Source organism: Seriola dumerili, unplaced genomic scaffold (assembly GCF_002260705.1).
Source record: "Seriola dumerili isolate Sdu_G_001 unplaced genomic scaffold, Sdu_1.0 BDQW01000088.1, whole genome shotgun sequence".
Taxonomy (NCBI): domain Eukaryota; kingdom Metazoa; phylum Chordata; class Actinopteri; order Carangiformes; family Carangidae; genus Seriola; species Seriola dumerili.
In genome coordinates, this window is record NW_019174343.1 from 11,211,206 (window position 1) to 11,229,804 (window position 18,599).

At 42.8% G+C, this 18,599-nt stretch overlaps 1 protein-coding gene across 1 annotated transcript in view; it reads right to left on the bottom strand.

The window, feature by feature from the left end:
• plxna1 (plexin A1) overlaps positions 1-18,599 on the bottom strand; it is a 160,455-nt gene that overhangs the window by 4,002 nt on the left and 137,854 nt on the right. The window contains exons 23-30 of the mRNA XM_022745052.1: positions 7,367-7,513; positions 6,781-6,940; positions 6,123-6,226; positions 5,677-5,773; positions 3,463-3,653; positions 1,118-1,287; positions 557-769; positions 305-455 (exon numbers count right to left, since the gene is read on the bottom strand). Coding sequence (XP_022600773.1) covers positions 305-455; positions 557-769; positions 1,118-1,287; positions 3,463-3,653; positions 5,677-5,773; positions 6,123-6,226; positions 6,781-6,940; positions 7,367-7,513 — 1,233 coding nt within the window. The remainder of the gene's footprint in view (positions 1-304; positions 456-556; positions 770-1,117; positions 1,288-3,462; positions 3,654-5,676; positions 5,774-6,122; positions 6,227-6,780; positions 6,941-7,366; positions 7,514-18,599) is intronic.

Consider the following 18,599-nt stretch of genomic DNA (forward strand, 5'->3'; position numbering starts at 1 on the left):
AGAGGCCTTACTTCACAAACAAGGCTGTCAGACTTTGGTGAAACGTCTTCAAGACCCTCAAGCCTGATCATGTTTACACTTGGGCTGTTTTCAGTTAAACTAAAGAGTTTTTTTTTTTTTTTTTTTTTGTTACAGTAAGCCTGACTGTTTTCTGAAATAACCTGAAAGCACTAATGAATTATTAATGTGACAAGAAGTATGTAGGTAAGCAAGAAAGATGTAAATACCAAACGATCAAGGTTAAACAAGGAGCTGATGTTTGATGAAAATATCTTGAGGGTCTTAGAAATTGCTGATGTCTCACCTCATCCTTGTACTTGACGATGTAGGAGTAGATCTCATGTAGGGCCGACATGCTGTTGAACTGGTTAGCGTGCAGGCGTGATTGCTCCGCCAGGTAGGCACTCATGTCCTGGTCGCTGATGGCTGGCATCCTCGAGATGTCGGAGTAGTACCTTGAGGACAAAAAAAAAAAAAAAAAAAAAAAAAAAAAAAGTTGAAACCTTCCAAATTTTTGGTAAAATAATCAAACAAGTACAACAATTTGTTGGTGTACCTTTCTACCCAGTTCTTGTAGTTGGGGATGTCTTTAGCGTAGAGCAGCTTGTTTGAAGGCGAGTCCTTCCCCAGTTTATGCTCTGATGTTGAACACGAGTCCATGAAGGTCTGAGCCACCACAGACAAGCAGGCGTCTGTAATGCTGTTCTTGTGGATGTCAAAGACGAACTGCGGGTTCTTGATCACGTTCACCCAGAAACGCAACGGAAGACTAGAATGATTGAGGGAATACAGAGGGAAAAGGAGAAAGCAGGGAGAGGAAGAGTTGCAGAGTTAGAGGGACTTGACAAATTATTAAGGTGTAGAGAGTGAAGCTGCACACACTCTCTGGCTGAACAAAGGAGAAGTCTGAGTGATAAAATACCTGAGGCAGGGGAAATAATAACACCGTACATTCTGCTGCACTGCCAGTGTAAAAGTGCTGCATATTCGCTAACTTACACTCTAAATTTTCTTCAGACTCTAGCAACTTTTTCACAACACTAATGAGACACAAACCCGCTACCAAATACTCCCAGTGATGCCCTTTCATATTCACAGGGTGCATACAGAAACTCACCAGTTGCTCTTCCAGGTGTGCCGTACATCAGAGTCTGATATGGAGTGTTTGTCTGCCTGCTCATCCAAGAAGTCAAACATGTACTTGATGGCGAGGGGCAGGGCACTGCCTCTGTGTGCTGTGCTGAAGATGGTCTCAAACAGGTCATCCACAAACTTCTGGAGTGTACCCTGAGCAGGAGAGGTAACACTGGATGAGTCCTTTTAAACTTAAAGTCTTTAAGGATTGAGCAGAAGTTACAGCACCACTAAACAACTGCGGCACATTGCTGGCTGGAGGCGATGGCTGTCAGTAGCAGGTGTTTGAGAATGACAGTGCCTTGGTTTCGTACTCCAACTTTCTGAGAGTTTGTGATGCTGCTGAGTGCTCAGTGTTCTTTACAGTGTTTAGGATGGGGTCCAATGAGGGTTCAGCCTAAGGCTGTTCTGCAGTGTTTTTTTTTTAACCACATCATACAACTCTGGAGATTCTGAACCCTCACAAACTCCTCTGAAGATGAAATGATTTAATATTTCCCACAAGCGTTGAGCGCCTTCTTCTCCATCTTCAAGCATTCAGGCCACCTTTTACAAAATCTTATTTAAACCAGCCAGAAGTTGAATCTGCAGTTTTGTATTCCTTCACACTGCCACAAATCAGCTTCATAAACACACAAAGCTGTGGGAGCTGTAATAAATAAGTACAAACTGCAGCGCTCCAAGTTCCCCCCATTGTCTTCCTCTGGCTTGCATGTTAATCATTTCCCAATCGAGGCAGCACTGATGCCTCTAAACTTGCACTTTCCTACCTGGAGCTCGACAATGGAAATCTGAGCTAATGAGTGAAACATTGGGGGAGAGGAAGTACCAGGGAGAGCAGAATCACCAAGATAGTTAGTACTTGCAAATGAGAGCAAAAGCTTGACACTGTTAGTAGGCCGCATAAGCAGTTGCTGTGTTTTTGTTCACAATGTTAATGTGGATGATTGTGAGCAAGTGTCTTCCTAATGATGAGTGTGCCAGTGAATTTGGGACAAAACAGCGGCAGTCCATGTATATTCTCCGTATAAGGTGTGGCAGAATGATGTACTGTACAGGAGGACATGCACTCAAGTATCCTCTTTTATTTCTCACTTTTTCATAAGCTTATATTAACATTTATTATTTCTTGGACTCTAAATGTGCTAATTTAGCTTTTCTTGAGGATAAAGTACAGTGTCTGTACTCTTGTTGTGTCTCTACCCTGTAGAGACAAATGCAGACAGTTGCACACACTCAAAGAAAGAGGTGTTATTGACATAATTTTTATATTATCATGTTAATGACTGATTGGTCTGCTCAGCAGAGAACACGTTATGTTGTTGAGGAATTTAGAAAACAAATGGATATATAGTGATGTCCAAAAGTCTTAGACCACTTTCTAGTAAATGGGGAAGTGGACTGAGACTGTTGAACTCCACTGTATTTTCCACAGTTTTCTCATTATTGTTTTGTGTTCTTTCTTGAATTGGTGGTAAAGTGCAGTTTGCGTGAAATAAGGTAAAAACATGCCATATTAGGATAAATTACCATGTAGGCCTATTAATTCTAATATGATTTTTCATTACATTTTAATCTCTTTCTTATTCATTTAATTAAAATATTAATACTGGCAAATGTGAGGTATTAAAAGAGAAGATGACCTTTGTTTTGTCGGGCAAGTCCAAGACCATATGACCAACCTTCCAACATTCACAAACCTCTCTCAATTGCTCCTGAAAAGGTCCAAGTAAAGATGACTAAGTTTTTAAAGCTTCAAAACTCCCAGAGTATAAACTATTTCCAGGATCATAACTGCTGTGTCATAAAACATTTTAACAATCACACTCTGCTCAATGGCAGTTTGATAACTTGCTTTAGCAAACACACACTGACCGAAGAAGAAGTTTCTCCAGTGCATCAACACTAACACTGAGCCTGGCTCCAGATAACCTGAAGATGGACAGTGCATTTAAAAAACCTGAGCGCAGGTTCCTCAGTGTGGTCTAGTTGACATGGAGGAATTTGGTGAATAATGATTGCAGGGTAAAAGCCTGGACCTAAAAGCCCTGAGGCCACCAACAGGCTCCAGTAACAACAACCAAACAACTCAATAGTCAAAGGTCAACCTCCTAATTAAGACACACACACACTCATTCCTGTGCATATGTTTGTCTTTGTGCAAAAGGTTATGAAAAATATTAATGAGCTTTGAGACCACCACCAAACAAAGGCCAGTAAGGGCTGCTGGTGGCATTGGGCAACATGACAAGGATGGTGGTGGAGAGGGGTTTTTGGCTAAAGGTTTGAGTGTGTGTGCGCGTGTGTGACTATACAGCTTCTCCATACCTTGGTGGCCAGCAGTCTGGTCAGGTAGATCTCAGACACCATCTTGCTCCCTCTGTCCCCTTCCCTCTGATCTGAGTGGTCGTGGTTCTTGACCAGGTGCCACAGTTTGGTGCCACTCTCGAGGTCGGGGGTGATCATGGGAGTTCGGGAGCGCAAGCTGTCTGGGCTGCTGGCTGTTCTCAGCATGCTCTCTGGAGGAGGATGAGACATGGAGAAGTAAGTGGAAAAGGCCAAAAATAACAGTAAGAAAGGAAAGACACAAATGAAGTGTGTGTTTACACAAATTTGTTTTTTTTAAATTAACCATTCAGGAATAAGAGTACACAGGGTAAGATGAGCTCAGGATGATGTTCTACTTTTCAGGAGGTTCAGATGTCGAACGATTGCTACTCTGGATCTCTGTCTGTAATATTGTTCTATAATTTAATGTATTTTGTAAACAAGAAGCAGTGTCTTGCACAAGGTCATTTCAGCAAGGCCAAAGTTTGCTGTGGGTTTAAGCCAGGGTTCTCTGGTTGAGAAGGCAAGGGTATTTGATGCGGAGCAGCCCACAACTTGGTGCTGCTCCGTAGTTTATAAAAGTGTAATTCATTCCGACTTAATCACCATTTCAAGGGGAACCAATTTAAGCTACACAGGTGGAAAAAACACATGAATAAGAAATCTGAGGCAGCAACAGAGAGCCAAATCTCTGTGTGAAGTTAAAAGCATTTCTAAAAAGGTGACAGCTTCCTCTACTTGCATGTCACTCTTTCATTCCAGAATAAATTTGTCTGTCACTCTTTCTCCTGCTCCCTTCCTCCCTCCCTCCCTTTGTTGGACAGTGATCCCCTATTTTGTGACACGGAGCATTACGCTTTCAGTTTGAATGCTTGTCACTAGCGTGACAAAGCAGGAAAGGATTGAGAGGTTCAAAATGTCAGGAGAGAATGTGGACCAGGAAAGTACAGAGTCAGTGTGATGGGGGTGTTAGTGAGTATTTGTGTGTATGCCACAGTGGCAGGGCTCAGGAGTAAAGTTACTGTAGACCATGGAGAAAGAGATGAAAAAATTGATAGTGAGGAACCACTTCACACCTGGCATTAACATGCACCTGATGGTATCCGGACAGTGTCTGGATCTGATGTTGCTGGATCACATTTATTATTTGGCATAAAAATTCATCTCAAGCACACACATTTCAGAAATTCAAATTATTGCCCCTTCACCAAATCGCAGAATGTTTCTTGCAGACACTTTCATTTAAAACATAAAAGTCAATTATTTTTCTGTCTGCTAATCCATTTGTGACAGCTCCATTACACCTTATAGCTATGCTATGCTGTGACAAACCATGACTTCAGAGAAAAGAGGCATGTGGAAATGCACATGTATATTTCATGTGTTTTTGCATTACACTGTTTGCATTACACAATAAACAGGCAGACATAATTTGAGAGAAGTGAGCAGAGATAAAGAGCTTGTCAGTAAAGGAGCCGGACAACCAGCAAGCAACTAGACATGGACACAAAACCAGCCACACTACAGGATGTCAAACTGTGCTGCTGACAGCTGTCATACATGGCATCCTCTATGGCATGTTTGAATTCACAAAAAAGAGGCTTTTTTTTTTTTTTTTTTTTTCCACAAAAGTGGGAATTTTGCAAAAAAATGTCTGTGATAACCAAAAATTCCCATTCCATGTCACTGATTAAGTGTGTAAAGATTTGATTCTTTCAATGAATGTCTATTCTACATAAATTCACACTGTACGAAATTATACTGTGTATATAAACTGAAACTGTTAAGAGAAGGGGGCAACAAGTAGCCCGCCAGGTCATGATCTGAATCCCAGTTCACATAAACTGGATAAACGAGGTGGTGCCACAAAGAAAATATGAAACTGGTTTGTTTGCTTGAGATGACGCAGACACAAACACCAAACTGACGTATTCAAAGTGTGACAATCATTGTGTGAAGCTGTGGAAGCCATGGTAACATACTGATTAATGGTTCATTCTGTTTTCTGTGCAATTGCAGCAGCTTCATATTTTTAGAAAATGAAAATGTACAGTATATAATATAATATACATATAAGGCAGAATTCTAATTTTGTGACACCACCTGAATGTTATTTCTTGTATTATTATATTATGAAATGAGCGCTCCTGTTCATACACTTGTACAGACAGACGTACGCACATACAAAACACACACACACACCTTCTCTCGTACCGTATCTGCTGAGGGACTTGGTGAACGTGGAGGAGTTGGAGATGTTGTAGGCTGAGTTCTGTTTAGGCACCAGGGCAATCACTGAGCCATCTGTCACCTGAAACAGGATTTTCAACATCAGTTAGCACCATAGAGAACGTCCAGCAGCAAGATGATAGTTCAACGCCACAAATGGCCACAGTGCTCAAATGGAATTTCTTTTCCAAATTGCCACTTCTCTCAGGTACTGTAAGTGTGTACATTTTTAAAAATTACCTGAATCTTATTTTGCAACTAAACCATAAATATAAATACCTGAACAAATATGAAAATGAAATCTACCAAACACAACAGCAACTACTGTACATGAATGAACTAGAAAGTGAAACCCGAATCAATGAGCAGTTACTGTTCCTGCACAACACAAAGCATCATAGGGTTTATGTTGCATTTGAGTCGCGGGGTACCTGGTAGTGAGCCAGGGTGTTGAGTCTCTTCCAGTCATTGTCGATCTTAGTAGTGACATCCTCGTCCTGAAGAATGATGCGCGCCATCCTGCCCTGCCGCCATTCTGTCACACACAAAGACACACAGACCAGGGGAGATACAGGTAAGGCTGTGCATGTTTGCATGTATGCGTCATAGAATCAGGCTGGTACCATTGTCTATTTGTTTTCCTTCCCTGGCAGTGTTTCTGCATATTGACTTTGTCGTATTACAAACCTGGAAAATATAATCCAAGGTCGTGCATGTTTGTTTAATATGAGGGAATGAAGACAGAAATGGGACATTAGGCACATCAATCAATCTGCACAATAAACTCCCTCCTTCAAACAATGAGTCAGGTTGCTGTGACTAAGGATGAGATAGCAATGTTGAGTGACTTGATCAAATTTGGAATAGATACAGTATAATGCATAATCTAAATGATTTGTGGCTCCTCACTTAAATTTATTTTTGCACAGAACCCCCCTCCTGCTTAAGAGAGCCCTTGAAACCATTCCCTCTTTTACCCCCTGTGGAAGTGCACCTGTGCTCTGTGTCTATACTTGGTGTGCGTGCGTGTGCGTGTGCGTGTGTGTGTGTGTGTGTGTGTGTGTGGCAGTCAGTTCTTCCTCTTCTTACCCAGGTCCATATCTGAGGCCTTTGGTCTCTGGGAGTATGGCGTTCCCTTGTACACAGCATCCAGCAGCTTTTCTTTCACCTGCGTCACTGTGTCACAGTTCAGGCTCTTCACCGTTACCTCCGGAGCATTTTCATTCTCTGGGTTCACACAGTGCAGCGTCTACAGAGGCAGAGGGCGGAGGGCAGAGGGCAGAGGTCACAATTAGACAAGGAAGTCAGCACAGAATGGTAGCGTTAACTATTGATGTGGGAAAGCATGACCCTGCGATGATTTTTGACCCGCAACCCAACTCTTCATACAGGAGTTTAGAATCAATATTTAACTGTGGAACAGTGCACACTGAGCTTTTTATTATTGTTATATCATCAGAATCAGAGGGTGATTTCGCACCTGTCTTATGTTTAAGTCATAAAGCTCAGAGGATATTTTGTATAGCTGCAGATAGCCAGTGTTGCCAACAACTGCAAAATGGCCTTTCATAATTCACAGTATCAACTGTATGTGTGCATCTGTTTTAAACTCTCCTCTGGCACCCAAAGTATGGTCCAACTGTCTGTGTCGACTAGTATGTGTGTGTATACTGACCAAAGTCTTGTAGTCAATCTGCTGTCTGATGAGTTTGTCCTCGCTGAGGGAGTAGCGCGCCTCTCCTGTGATCGCATCTATTGGTCCCTTTTCCATTTGCTGCTTCATGGCACAGTACAGCATGAAGAGAGGCTCACCGGCACATTCCTGGAAACAGAGATGGAGGAGGAGGGAGACAGATAGAAGTGAAAGGTGAGAAGAGGACAGATTAAAAGAGAGAGAGTGGGAGAGAAGGACAGATTGTTAAAATGCAAACTACAAATGCAACTGTGCAAAAACTTTACCTACAAAAAAAGTACACAACAGCAAAAAGTGCACAGTTTTGCTGAGAAACTCTCCAATTATATTTCTAATCTTTTCGAAGCCAACCACAGGCAGAGCAGTAAAGGACAAGGCCATGGCCTGTGTTGGCTAACAGTGTGCTGAAAATTGACAGAGAATACACACACACACACACACACACACACACACACACACACACACACACACACACACACACACACACACACACACACACACANGTTGAAAAACAAAGAGAGAACACACACACACACACACACACACACACACACACACACACACACACACACACACACACACACACACACACACACACACACACACACACACACACACACACACGCCTCTCCCCTGTGTCTCTTCCTTGGGAAACACACCCTTTATAAATCTCTTTGAGTGTGTGTGTGTGTGTGTCTAAGTGACTGAGCAAGAGGGAGAGAAATCAGAGAAAGTGTGAATGTGAGTGAGTGGCAATTGATGGAGGAGTTAATAGAAGGTTAATGACTGAGGGGTGAAAAACGCTTAGAGAAGCACTTTGGTGTGCGAGATGTGTCAACCAGGCAACGAGCGCTGGGATGTTGGGCCCCCTGTCTCTCTTTCCCTTGTTCTCACTCTCCTCTGTTTTTCACTCTCTTGTTCTGCTGGCCTGCCAACTAAGCACTACATGCGTGTCCAACTTTCAGGAGCTGGAATTCTTTAAAGCCAACACGATTTGCATCATGTTAGTGCTTATTAAGTTAAATGTTCTTGGTCTCATCATGTTACTCACACTGATGCCGCTTAACCAATGATTCACATTTTCTCCACCTTTGTGGCTTGAGGCAGAGGAAATGTATTGCAATACCTCCCCTCAGACCCTCAGCTGGGCATGTTCATGCGTCAACACATGTCAGTCATCTTGGTGAGCTGTCAGATGAACTCTGTGGGATAATCTACCACTGCCTGCCTCCTATGGAGAAAACACAGCACACGGGCAGACGTCCTCTGTGTCTAGCAGCATACAAACCAGCTCTGTGCTGTGTCTCAGCCCGTCTGTCTCCTTCAGATGCTACCAGCGTGGAAAAGCAGTACTGATGCACCATGTTTATGAGAGCGTCATGTCTGGTGTGTATTTAGCTTTTCTGGGTTTCTTTTTACTTCAGTACAGTATGTTTTTTTTAAAATTAATTTTATTATACTGTAATAATAAAATGTTTACAGCATCCTCAAACATCATCTGAAATTTTGCCCATAACAACAGTCCTTTTTTTACCCAAGACAACAGACAGGACTTCAGGTGCAGAGACTGAGTAACCATGTGACTCCCCACTCACTCAAACAAATCAGTGCAAAGGAGAACAAGTGAACCCTTAGAATAGGGTAATGGATAAAAGGTTTTCTTCTAACTCCTGTTCCCTTTGGTAGGTAGGTAAAAGCCCCCTCTCTTTCCTCCCTTTGAAAAACTGCTTGACCTTTTCTCACCCCTATTCACACCTGGTTGAACTTTGAAATTGTTCTGGGCTTTTCTTTTATGCGACCCCTAAAAACTCAGGAGAAAGAGAAGCACTGAATTGCAGAGGTTAGATTAAAGCTAGGCATGTAACCTTGCTGCTAGCTACAGCAAGTCTTTACTTCAGTTTTCATTTTGCCAATCCTTTCATGTCCCCCTCTCTCTTGCATTCTTTGTTCCTTTTTCTTTTTAAAACCTCTCTCATCCCTCCATAACCACTTGTGCTTCTTCTTTCTCTCTTTTGAAACATTCTCTCTCTACATTCCTCCACCTTTTGCGTCTCTCTGTTGTTTTTGTCTTGTCAAAAGTTCATGAACACAGCTGTTAGAAAAGATCCCAAACAGCTTCCCTGGTGACCCACTCCCCTGTCTCCGAACCCAACTCTGGCTGTCCGGTCTGGCAAATGGAGCCAAATCACACACATGCATGCACACCAAAAACACTCTCTCTCACTCACTCACTCACTCTCACACACTCTCTCTCTCTCTCTCTCTCACACACACACACACACACACACACACACAGCCAACTGAGCACCTAGAACACTTTCCTCTCCTATCCTCCCTCTCCTCCTTCTTCTGTCCTCTCAAATCTTTCTCTCCGCTCTCGCAGCAGAGCGATCACATATGCTGCTTTTTCACTGCTACTCCTCCACACGCCTCCATCTTTTCCCTCAGTTTCCTCCCATGTTGCCTTCTTCTTCTCTTAAACATGCTGTTTGTGCAAATCAGCTTGACGGAGGCATGAAACAGTGAAAATAAGATTAGGGGCTGGCTCAAGAGTTGCAGTGTTTCAAATCTCAAGTAATTCTGAAACTTGCCCTATTTTTGGGGGGAGAAAAAAAAATTATCAATTACTTCAGAGTGCAATCCAAAAATGGAGGGGTTTTTAGGGGCCCATTTTTTTTTGGTGGCTCACCTGCGCAGAGCAATACCAATTTAAGGCTTGGGTCCCTTACCACAGCTTCATGGATTCGAATCCGACCTTGTGGCCCTCTTGCTGCATTGTATCCCACTCTATGAAAAAATATAAAAATTTTGGAGGGTTATGAGCGGGTAATGACACGCTTTTAATAATATAATAATTACCCACTTTTACACCAAATAAATTGCTGTCTTAGCTATTTACTTTTGCCACTTGAATTATATACTTTGTGTTTTGAAACCCTACATTCCCTTCTAAGAACATCAAAATCACAAGGTGCTGCATGATGAAGATGTGCTTAACACTCGGATGAATAGAAGAAAGTGGAAAATAACAGATCCTTGTCTTTTAAATGAGTGCTTTGTGATCAGTCAGAGCCAACAGGACTGAAGAACTGATTATTACCGAAAAATCAAGACAGTAATCTCTGAAGATATAATTTAAAACATTAAATTTTCCAAATTCTCGTTTGTTAATTAAAATTGTTGCTTTATTGAAGAAATCTGTACATCACTTGAAACTTTATGAACATTCACATCTCCTTGTCCTCTCTCTTGTGCAGCCTTCTGCAGAACTGCAGAACCGCGACATCACTGAACCTCACCAGGAGTGGAAGAGCCAGAATCCCTTTCCTGGAATACCGCACCTATGCCATGGAGGGTTCTCGTTTCCTGGGATTGAGACCATTCGCTGTGCTCAAGAGATGGAAGGGTACGGTCAGTAGAGGAGCTCGTCCGGCAACATGCCACACACATACACTCAAACAGTCTGATGAATGAAAGTTGTTCTGTGTGATGTTGGTCTGTGTATGTTTTAGATGTTGCAATTTAAATGAATCTGTTTGAAGAGTTTAAGCATTTTGAGTGTGGCGGACAAAAAAAAGTTTTTCTTAGAATGAGAAAATTCGGGGAGATCAGTGTGCCGGCAAGAAAACTTTACAACACACTTTTTTTAAAAGGAAGGGCCCAACTCTAATGTTAACGCTGTCTCTGACTTTAATTATTTCATACACAAAAACAGAAGTTTTTACAGAACCGCTGAGTATATGAATCATGTCAGAGGTGGACTATGTGACATGTGGATAACAAGGCAGAGGAGAGGTTCAAGGACTAGTAAAAAGAGTAAAAAAAAGAAAATATTTTTTTTGGGCAAGGTCCCAGTTTGAGTAATAACACCAAAGGGACGGATTCTTTTTTGGGGAGTGAGCAAATGTCTGAGCTCCCACTAAGACTTCCTCGAGTGATTAGATTGCTTCCTACAGGACCGAGCCGTTTGAGGCTTACCTGAAAGTAATGTTCACACGTTTCAATTAACAAACACTCTCCCCTGGCACTACTGGCGTCGTTCCTGCAAGAGGAACACATCTCACTCCATGAGCCCAGGGCTGTGTGGACACTGTAACGCAGCATGTACACGACTTCCACCATCATCTCCGTATACATTGAGACTCTCACACGTACATTTCATGGAAATGCACACTCGCGCTCTGCTGACATGCATGTAGGTGGCGGCTGCAGGGTCGGGGCTTTGAGACATGCAATATTGCCTCGTGCTATCAACTTTATTCCAAAGGGATAGTGTAGCACGACATTGGATTTTTCATTTGTATGGCCACAGGCAATCTCACAGGCCACAGTAGTGCGCTAGCGCAGGCGATCAATTTCTTATTACAGCATGGAAGCTCACATTCTTACTTCAAACCTACGTTCTTCTCCCTCAGAGGGGAGGGCCTTGCCCGTTGCTTTGAGAGAGAGGAAAAGAATCGGCTGAAAGGAAGGGGCAGTGAGGATGGAGGGAGGTAAGAGAGAAAGATACAGTGAACAGCAAGAAGGAGAGAGGATTGGGACAAAATAATACACAGAGGCAAGATGTGCTGAACCGTGAAAGCCTTGTTTATGGACGTATTATGGAAACTGTAACAGCCGTTCTGCGGCAGGATTTCCCTATATGTAGATAAATATTGTGAAATATAGTTGTGAGTGTGAATGTGTGGCTCTTTTCCCAATGTACGCCCTCATCTGATATTCCTCACTTCACACAATACTCATTAATCCATTTCTCAACTATAATTCATAACCAATTCTTTTCTTCACACCTCTTCATCCTGTTCTCAACTTCTTCATCTGCCCTATCTCACTCATTTCTGTGTATACGTTACCTCTTGCCCCCCCCCCTTCTTTTAATGTTTGCTTCTTCCTTGCACTCGTTTCCTACTTTTCTGCCTCTTTCTCTTCTTCTTCCTCACCCAATTTCCTGCATTCCTTTACACTACCTTCTACCCCTTTCTCCAATCCATGTCTACCCTTTAATTTTCTCTCTTCCTATGTCAAACAAATAAATACCTGCCCGTGATTGAATCCTCTCTTCCTCTCCTCACACTCGACTCCTTCCCATCATCCACTCCATACCCTCACCTCCAGGTCCCTGCCTAACTGGAGAAGGCCCTGACATTGTTTGGCCAGCTGCTGACCAAAAAGCACTTCCTCCTTACCTTCATCCCGCACCCTGGAGGCGCAGCGGTCCTTCTCCATGCGCAGACAGAGGGCAAACGTGGCTTCCCTCATCATGACGGCGCTGCAGGCGAGATGGAGTATGCCACGGGCGTCCTCAACAGCTCCTGTCCGACCTCATCGACAAAAACCGTGGAGAGCAAGAACCACCCCAAGCTCTTACTCAGGAGCGTACGAAAAAGAGGGAGGGAGAGGGGTTTTAAACTGGCTCAAAGTCTTCATAAAATCATGTCACAGACAGGCACATTTAGTTTCCCAACTGGGGTTCAAGTTGGAGGTTATGTCCCTGTGTGTGTGCACGTGTTCAGGCCTTTGTTTGCGCATTACTCCTGACTGGGTAGAGGCACACCACTGAAAATGGGCACCATGACAAATTTATGCCTTTAAAAAAGAAAAAGAAAAGCAACTAAAAAAGTTTTTTTTTTTTTTTTATAGACTTGTCATTTGTCATTGTTCTCATTTCCTGTTGTCATGGCAGTGGTAAAAGCACATGCAAAACCAATCAAATCGTAATAATAATTATGTTGCTAAAAAAAGGAGAGAGAATAGAAAACTGATAGAAAAACAGAAGATGATTCTCTGCAAGAATGGTCAAGCGATTAGTTTTTTCACCGCCCAGCTGAAGGCAGGGAACAGTGATTATAGCTTTTAGAGGCGTAATATGTGACGTTACCTCGTCTCTATCTCTCAACTCTGTCCCTGTCAGAGAGGATAACACCCCTGAGCACACCACACTCTCCCATTGGAGCCCGCAGTCAGACAGACCTCTCTCTCTCTCACACACACACAGTGAGAAAGGTAGAGGGGCAAGGAATGTACAGGGAGCGAAGAGGAACGATTCTACAAGGAAGGTGTGAGGAATAGAAGAGAGAAAGAGGGGGAGAGAGAGAGAGAGGATTGGTAAAGGGAAAAGATGTGCAGCAGTAGAGGGAGAGAATTTGAGGTGAAAAGCAGCGAGTATGGAGACAGGGAGGGGAGGGAAATGGTGATGTGACAGAAAGAGAGGGCAAAATGTCTACAGGAGACTTGGGCTGGAGGCAAATTGGTAGAAGGAGAAACATATGGGGGGATGGAGGGGAGAAGAAAGAAAAAGAAGACTGCAGGGAGGTAGAAAGGTGCAATGTGGAGAGAGGTAGATAGGCAGAGGGAGAAAAGAGAAGTTAAAATGAGCTACTGCAGACAGCCAGGCAGGAAAAGATACACGTATTTAAGGAAAGATACAATTAGAGAAATGGCCGTCTCCAAATAAATTGGAATTAGACATTAAATGATAAAAAAAGTTATGTTTTTTTTCTTTCCTCCTCCTCCTCAGAGAGATATTTAATTAAAAATCTAATCAAAATAAATGACTCTCATCCAGTGTGCCTTGTGTGAAGCCTTTTTCCAATCCCCTCTTGGGGCATACGGTCACAACACGCTGTCCCTGTTAACCCTACACTAGCCTAGGGAGCTGGCATTAATAAGCTCGGCAATTATTACACACATGGTTCACCCTGTTTTTGGTCTTTTACTGGCAAAAGATAGGCTTAGAAAATTTTATTTTTAGACATATACACAGAAAAAGAGAGCGACTTAATAGTTGACTCCATGTGGTTTTCCACCCCTATGGTGAAACGATGCTCTTGTATCGGGTTCATTTGGTTTGATTTGTACATTATAGGCTCAGAGCACACTGTGTGTGGCCAGGAAAGCTGCATCGAAGCCATCTGCTGTAGCACGTTAAAAACTTTGGAACAATGGTGGTGTGTGACGTATCCGTCCTAAATGAGATGATGTTACAAGTTCGCCCACTATCATGTCTTGACATGCCCAAAAGCGTGTTTCTGTCCAGGTGTATTCACCTCCTTCGTCCTTCAATCCTTCGTTCTGCCTCATCTTTCATCCGTTATATTTTGCTGACAGCCATGAAAAAAAAAAAAACTGCTCCATCAATACATCAAACAACACACTAACCAGTCAAACAGGGAGGCTTGCAGCACGTAGGAGTTCACGTCTTGTTCCTGCTACAGCCTTCACTGGATTCACCAGCACATTGGCCTAGTTATCCTCTGTGTGTCTCTTTACTATTCCTTCAATGTCAACAAAAAAAAGCAGATTTTCCTGTGCAGCATGACAAGAAAATATATCATCTGTACTGTCATTTCTCAACAAAAATGTACCTCACCTCACCTTTTTGCACCTTGAAGCCTTGTTAATGACAAAAAAAGAGTAATATTATACCTCAAAAACTGGAATGTGGCCCAGTTACACAACCCAGTAACCCAGCAGAGAAAATTCCAGATAGTTCTCGTGATCCCTCATTCATCCAAGAGAAAACAAGGAATGGATAATTAAGTCTTCCTGATTCTCCCTAATGTCTAAAGGAAGGCTGGCTGACGATGACCAAGAAGGAGGAATACTTTTTTTTTTTTTTTTTTTTTTCTAATAGTTTTTGGTTCTCCTGCCCCCACCCCCCATACCCTTAGTGCTGGTTCTCCCTTTCAGCTGTTTAACAAATTAGACACAATAAGTCCATTAATTACAATGCCTTTTAATTGCTCTGTTTTAATTTCGCTCATAAGTTGTTCACGTTGTGTCTGCTCAAGAGCGTGCACGTGCAGAGGTTCCCCTCATTACACGCCAGGTTTGTGATTAACGAGAGAAGTTAGCGAATTATACTAATTGCTGTATTTTTAATGAAGACGAGTGAGTTTGTTTGTTTGTTTGTTTCCTTCACTGTCATCCTCTATTTTTCCTATTATTTCCCTCTCACCCTCACCCGTCGCTTTCCTCCTCTCTCTCTCCTCTCTCTCTCTCTCTCTTCTCTCCCCCCCTCCTCCTTTCATGTCTCACCCAGGACGGAGTCAGTCGCTGAGAAGATGCTCACCAACTGGTTCACCTTCCTGCTTTACAAGTTCCTCAAGGTAAAATGGTCTACCGCACACACACACACGCACTGCGCACACACGCCAGACACACACAACTTTTGAAGCAACTCTAATACAGCTGGTGTTTGAGAGATAAAAAAATGCCTCACCAGCACACACACATTCACAGCTGCAGCATTAGATAAGCGAGAGGCAGCAGGCTACCTATCCCTTACCTCTGTCTTTCATGTGGTAAATTCTCCTTTCTCCGAATTGAGGAATCTGCAGAGTCTGAAGCCCTGTTCAGACATAGCTGGTCATTGTTGTTGTGATCGCTGTAGCCTGTTGCACTAACCTGTCCTCTCTTGTGTCCCTGGCTGGATTTTTTTAGAGCCAGGAAAGTGTGTGTGTGTTTTTTGTTGCCTGTATGCATACTTGTGTGTTTGTATCCCCCTTCTGAGCTTTGGGGCTTAGCAAAAGAGGAAGCCAGAGATCTTACACAAATGTATTCTCTCATTTCTCTGTCTGTCTGTCTCTGTGTCTGTTTGTTTTTCTTTCTCTTTTTGAATTCCTTTCCTCTGATATGGAATCAGAGGGAATTATTGAGGCTTAAACTGTGCTAAATTCTTGTTTCCACACACACATTCTCCACATTCAAACATCACTGCAGCTAATAGTTAGCAGCAGGGCCTTAAACCCCCGCCAGGACAGGCAATTCTGGTGGACAAGCGAACTAGCCAAGCCCACGGGGGTCCCAGTTAGCATCTGTGTTGTGTGTGTTTGTGTGTGTGTGTGTGTGTGTGTGTGTGTGTGTGTGTGTGTTGTGTGTGTGTGTGTGTGTGTGTGTGGTGTGTGTGTGTGTGTGTGTGTGTGGTGAGAGAGAGAGAGAGAGTGTGTGAGAGTGAGTGAGTTAGTGAGAGAGAGTGTTTTTGGTGTGCATGCATGTGTGTGATTTGGCTCCATTTGCCAACACGGACAGCCAGAGTTGGGTTCGGAGACAGGGGAGTGGGGTCACCAGGGAAGCTGTTTGGGATCTTTTCTAACAGCTGTGTTCATGAACTTTTGACAAGACAAAAACACACAGAGAGACGCAAAAGGTGGAGGAATGTAGAGAGAGAATGTTTCAAAAAGAGAAGAAGAGAAGCACAAGTGGTTATGGGGGATGAGAGAGGTTTTAAAAAGAAAAAGGAACAAAGAATGCAAGAGAGAGGGGGACATGAAAGGATTGGCAAAATGAAAACTGAAGTAAAGACTTGCTGTAGCTAGCAGCAAGGTTACATGCCTAGCTTTAATCTAACCTCTGCAATTCAGTGCTTCTCTTTCTCCTAGAGTTTTAGGGGTCGCATAAAAGAAAAGCCCAGAACAATTTCAAAGTTCAACCAGGTTGTGAATAGGGGTGAGAAAAGGTCAAGCAGTTTTTCAAAGGGAGGAAAGAGAGGGGGCTTTACCTACCTACCAAAGGGAACAGGAAGTTAGAAGAAAACCTTTTATCCATTACCCTATTCTAAGGGTTCACTTGTTCTCCTTTGCACTGATTTGTTTGAGTGAGTGGGAGTCACATGGTTACTCAGTCTCTGCACCTGAAGTCCTGTCTGTTGTCTTGGGTAAAAAAAGGACTGTGTGTTATGGGCAAAATTTCAGATGATGTTTGAGGATGCTGTAAACATTTTATTATTAAGTATAATAAAATTAATTTAAAAAAAAACATACTGTACTGAAGTAAAAAAGAACAGAAAAGCTAAATACACACCAGACATGACGCTCTCATAAACATGGTGCATCAGTACTTTGCTTTTCCACGCTGGTAGCATCTGAAGGTTAATGACTGAGGGGTGAAAAACGCTTAGAGAGCACATTTGGTGTGCGAGAATGTGTCAACTCAGGCAACGAGCGCTGGATGTTGGGGCCCCTGTCTCTCTTTTCCCTTGTTCTCACTCTCCTCTGTTTTTTATCACTCTCTTGTGTCTCTGGCCTGCCAACTAAGCATACATGCGTGTCCAAACTTTCAGGAGCTGGAATTCTTTAAAGCCAACAACGATTTGCATCATGTTAGTGCTTATGTAAGATTTAAATGTTCGTTGGTCTCAGTCAATGTTACTCACATGATGCGCTTAACCAATGATTCACACATTTTCTCCCAACCTTTTGTGGCTTGAGGGCAAGAGGGAAATGTATTGCAAATAACCTCCCCTCAGAACCCTCCAGCTGGCATGTTCCATCGCGTCACACATGTCAGTCATCTGTGACTGTCAGATGCACTCCTTGTTGGATAATCTGACACTGCCTGCCTCTATGGAGAAACAACAGCACACGGCAGACGTCCTCTGTGTCTAGCAGCATATCACCAAACCGAGCTCTGTGTCTGTGTCCTCAGCCCGTCTGTCTCCTCATAGATGCCTCCAAGCGTGGAAAAAGCAGTACTGAGCACCATGTTTAATGAGAGCGCCATGTCTTGGCTGGTGTATTTAGGTGTGTTGGGTGTTCTTTTACTTCAGTACGTAATGTTTTTTTTTAAATTAAATTTTATTATACTGTAATATAAAATGTTGTACAGTCATCTCAAACATCATTATATATATTTTTGCCCATAACAACGAGTCCTTTTTTTAACCCAAAGACAAACGCAGACCGGAACTCTCAAGGTGCAGAGACTGAGTAACCAATGTGACTCCCCACTTCAAACTCACAAATCAGTGCAAAGGAGAAACAAGTGAACCCTTAGAATAGGGTAATGGATAAAAAGGTTTTTCTTCTAACTCCTGTTCCCTTTGGATAGGTAGGTAAAAGCCCCCTCTCTTTCCTCCTTTGAAAAAGCTGCTTGACCTTTTCTCAACCCCCTATTCACACCTGGTTGAAGTTTTGAAATTGTTTGGGCTTTTCTTTTTATGCGACCACCTAAAAAACCTCAGGAAGAAAGAGAAGCACTGAATTTGCAGAGGTTAGCTTAAAGCTTAGGCATGTACCTTGCTGCTAGCTACAAGCAAGTCTTTAGCTCAGTTTTCATTTTGCCAATCACTTTCATGTCCCCCTCTCTCTTGCATTCTTTGTTCCTTTTTCTTTTTTAAAACCTCTCTCAATCCCTCCATGAACCACTTGGTGTTCTTCTTCTCTCTTTTGAACATTCTCTCTCTCATATCCTCCACTTTTGCGTCTCTCTGTGTTTT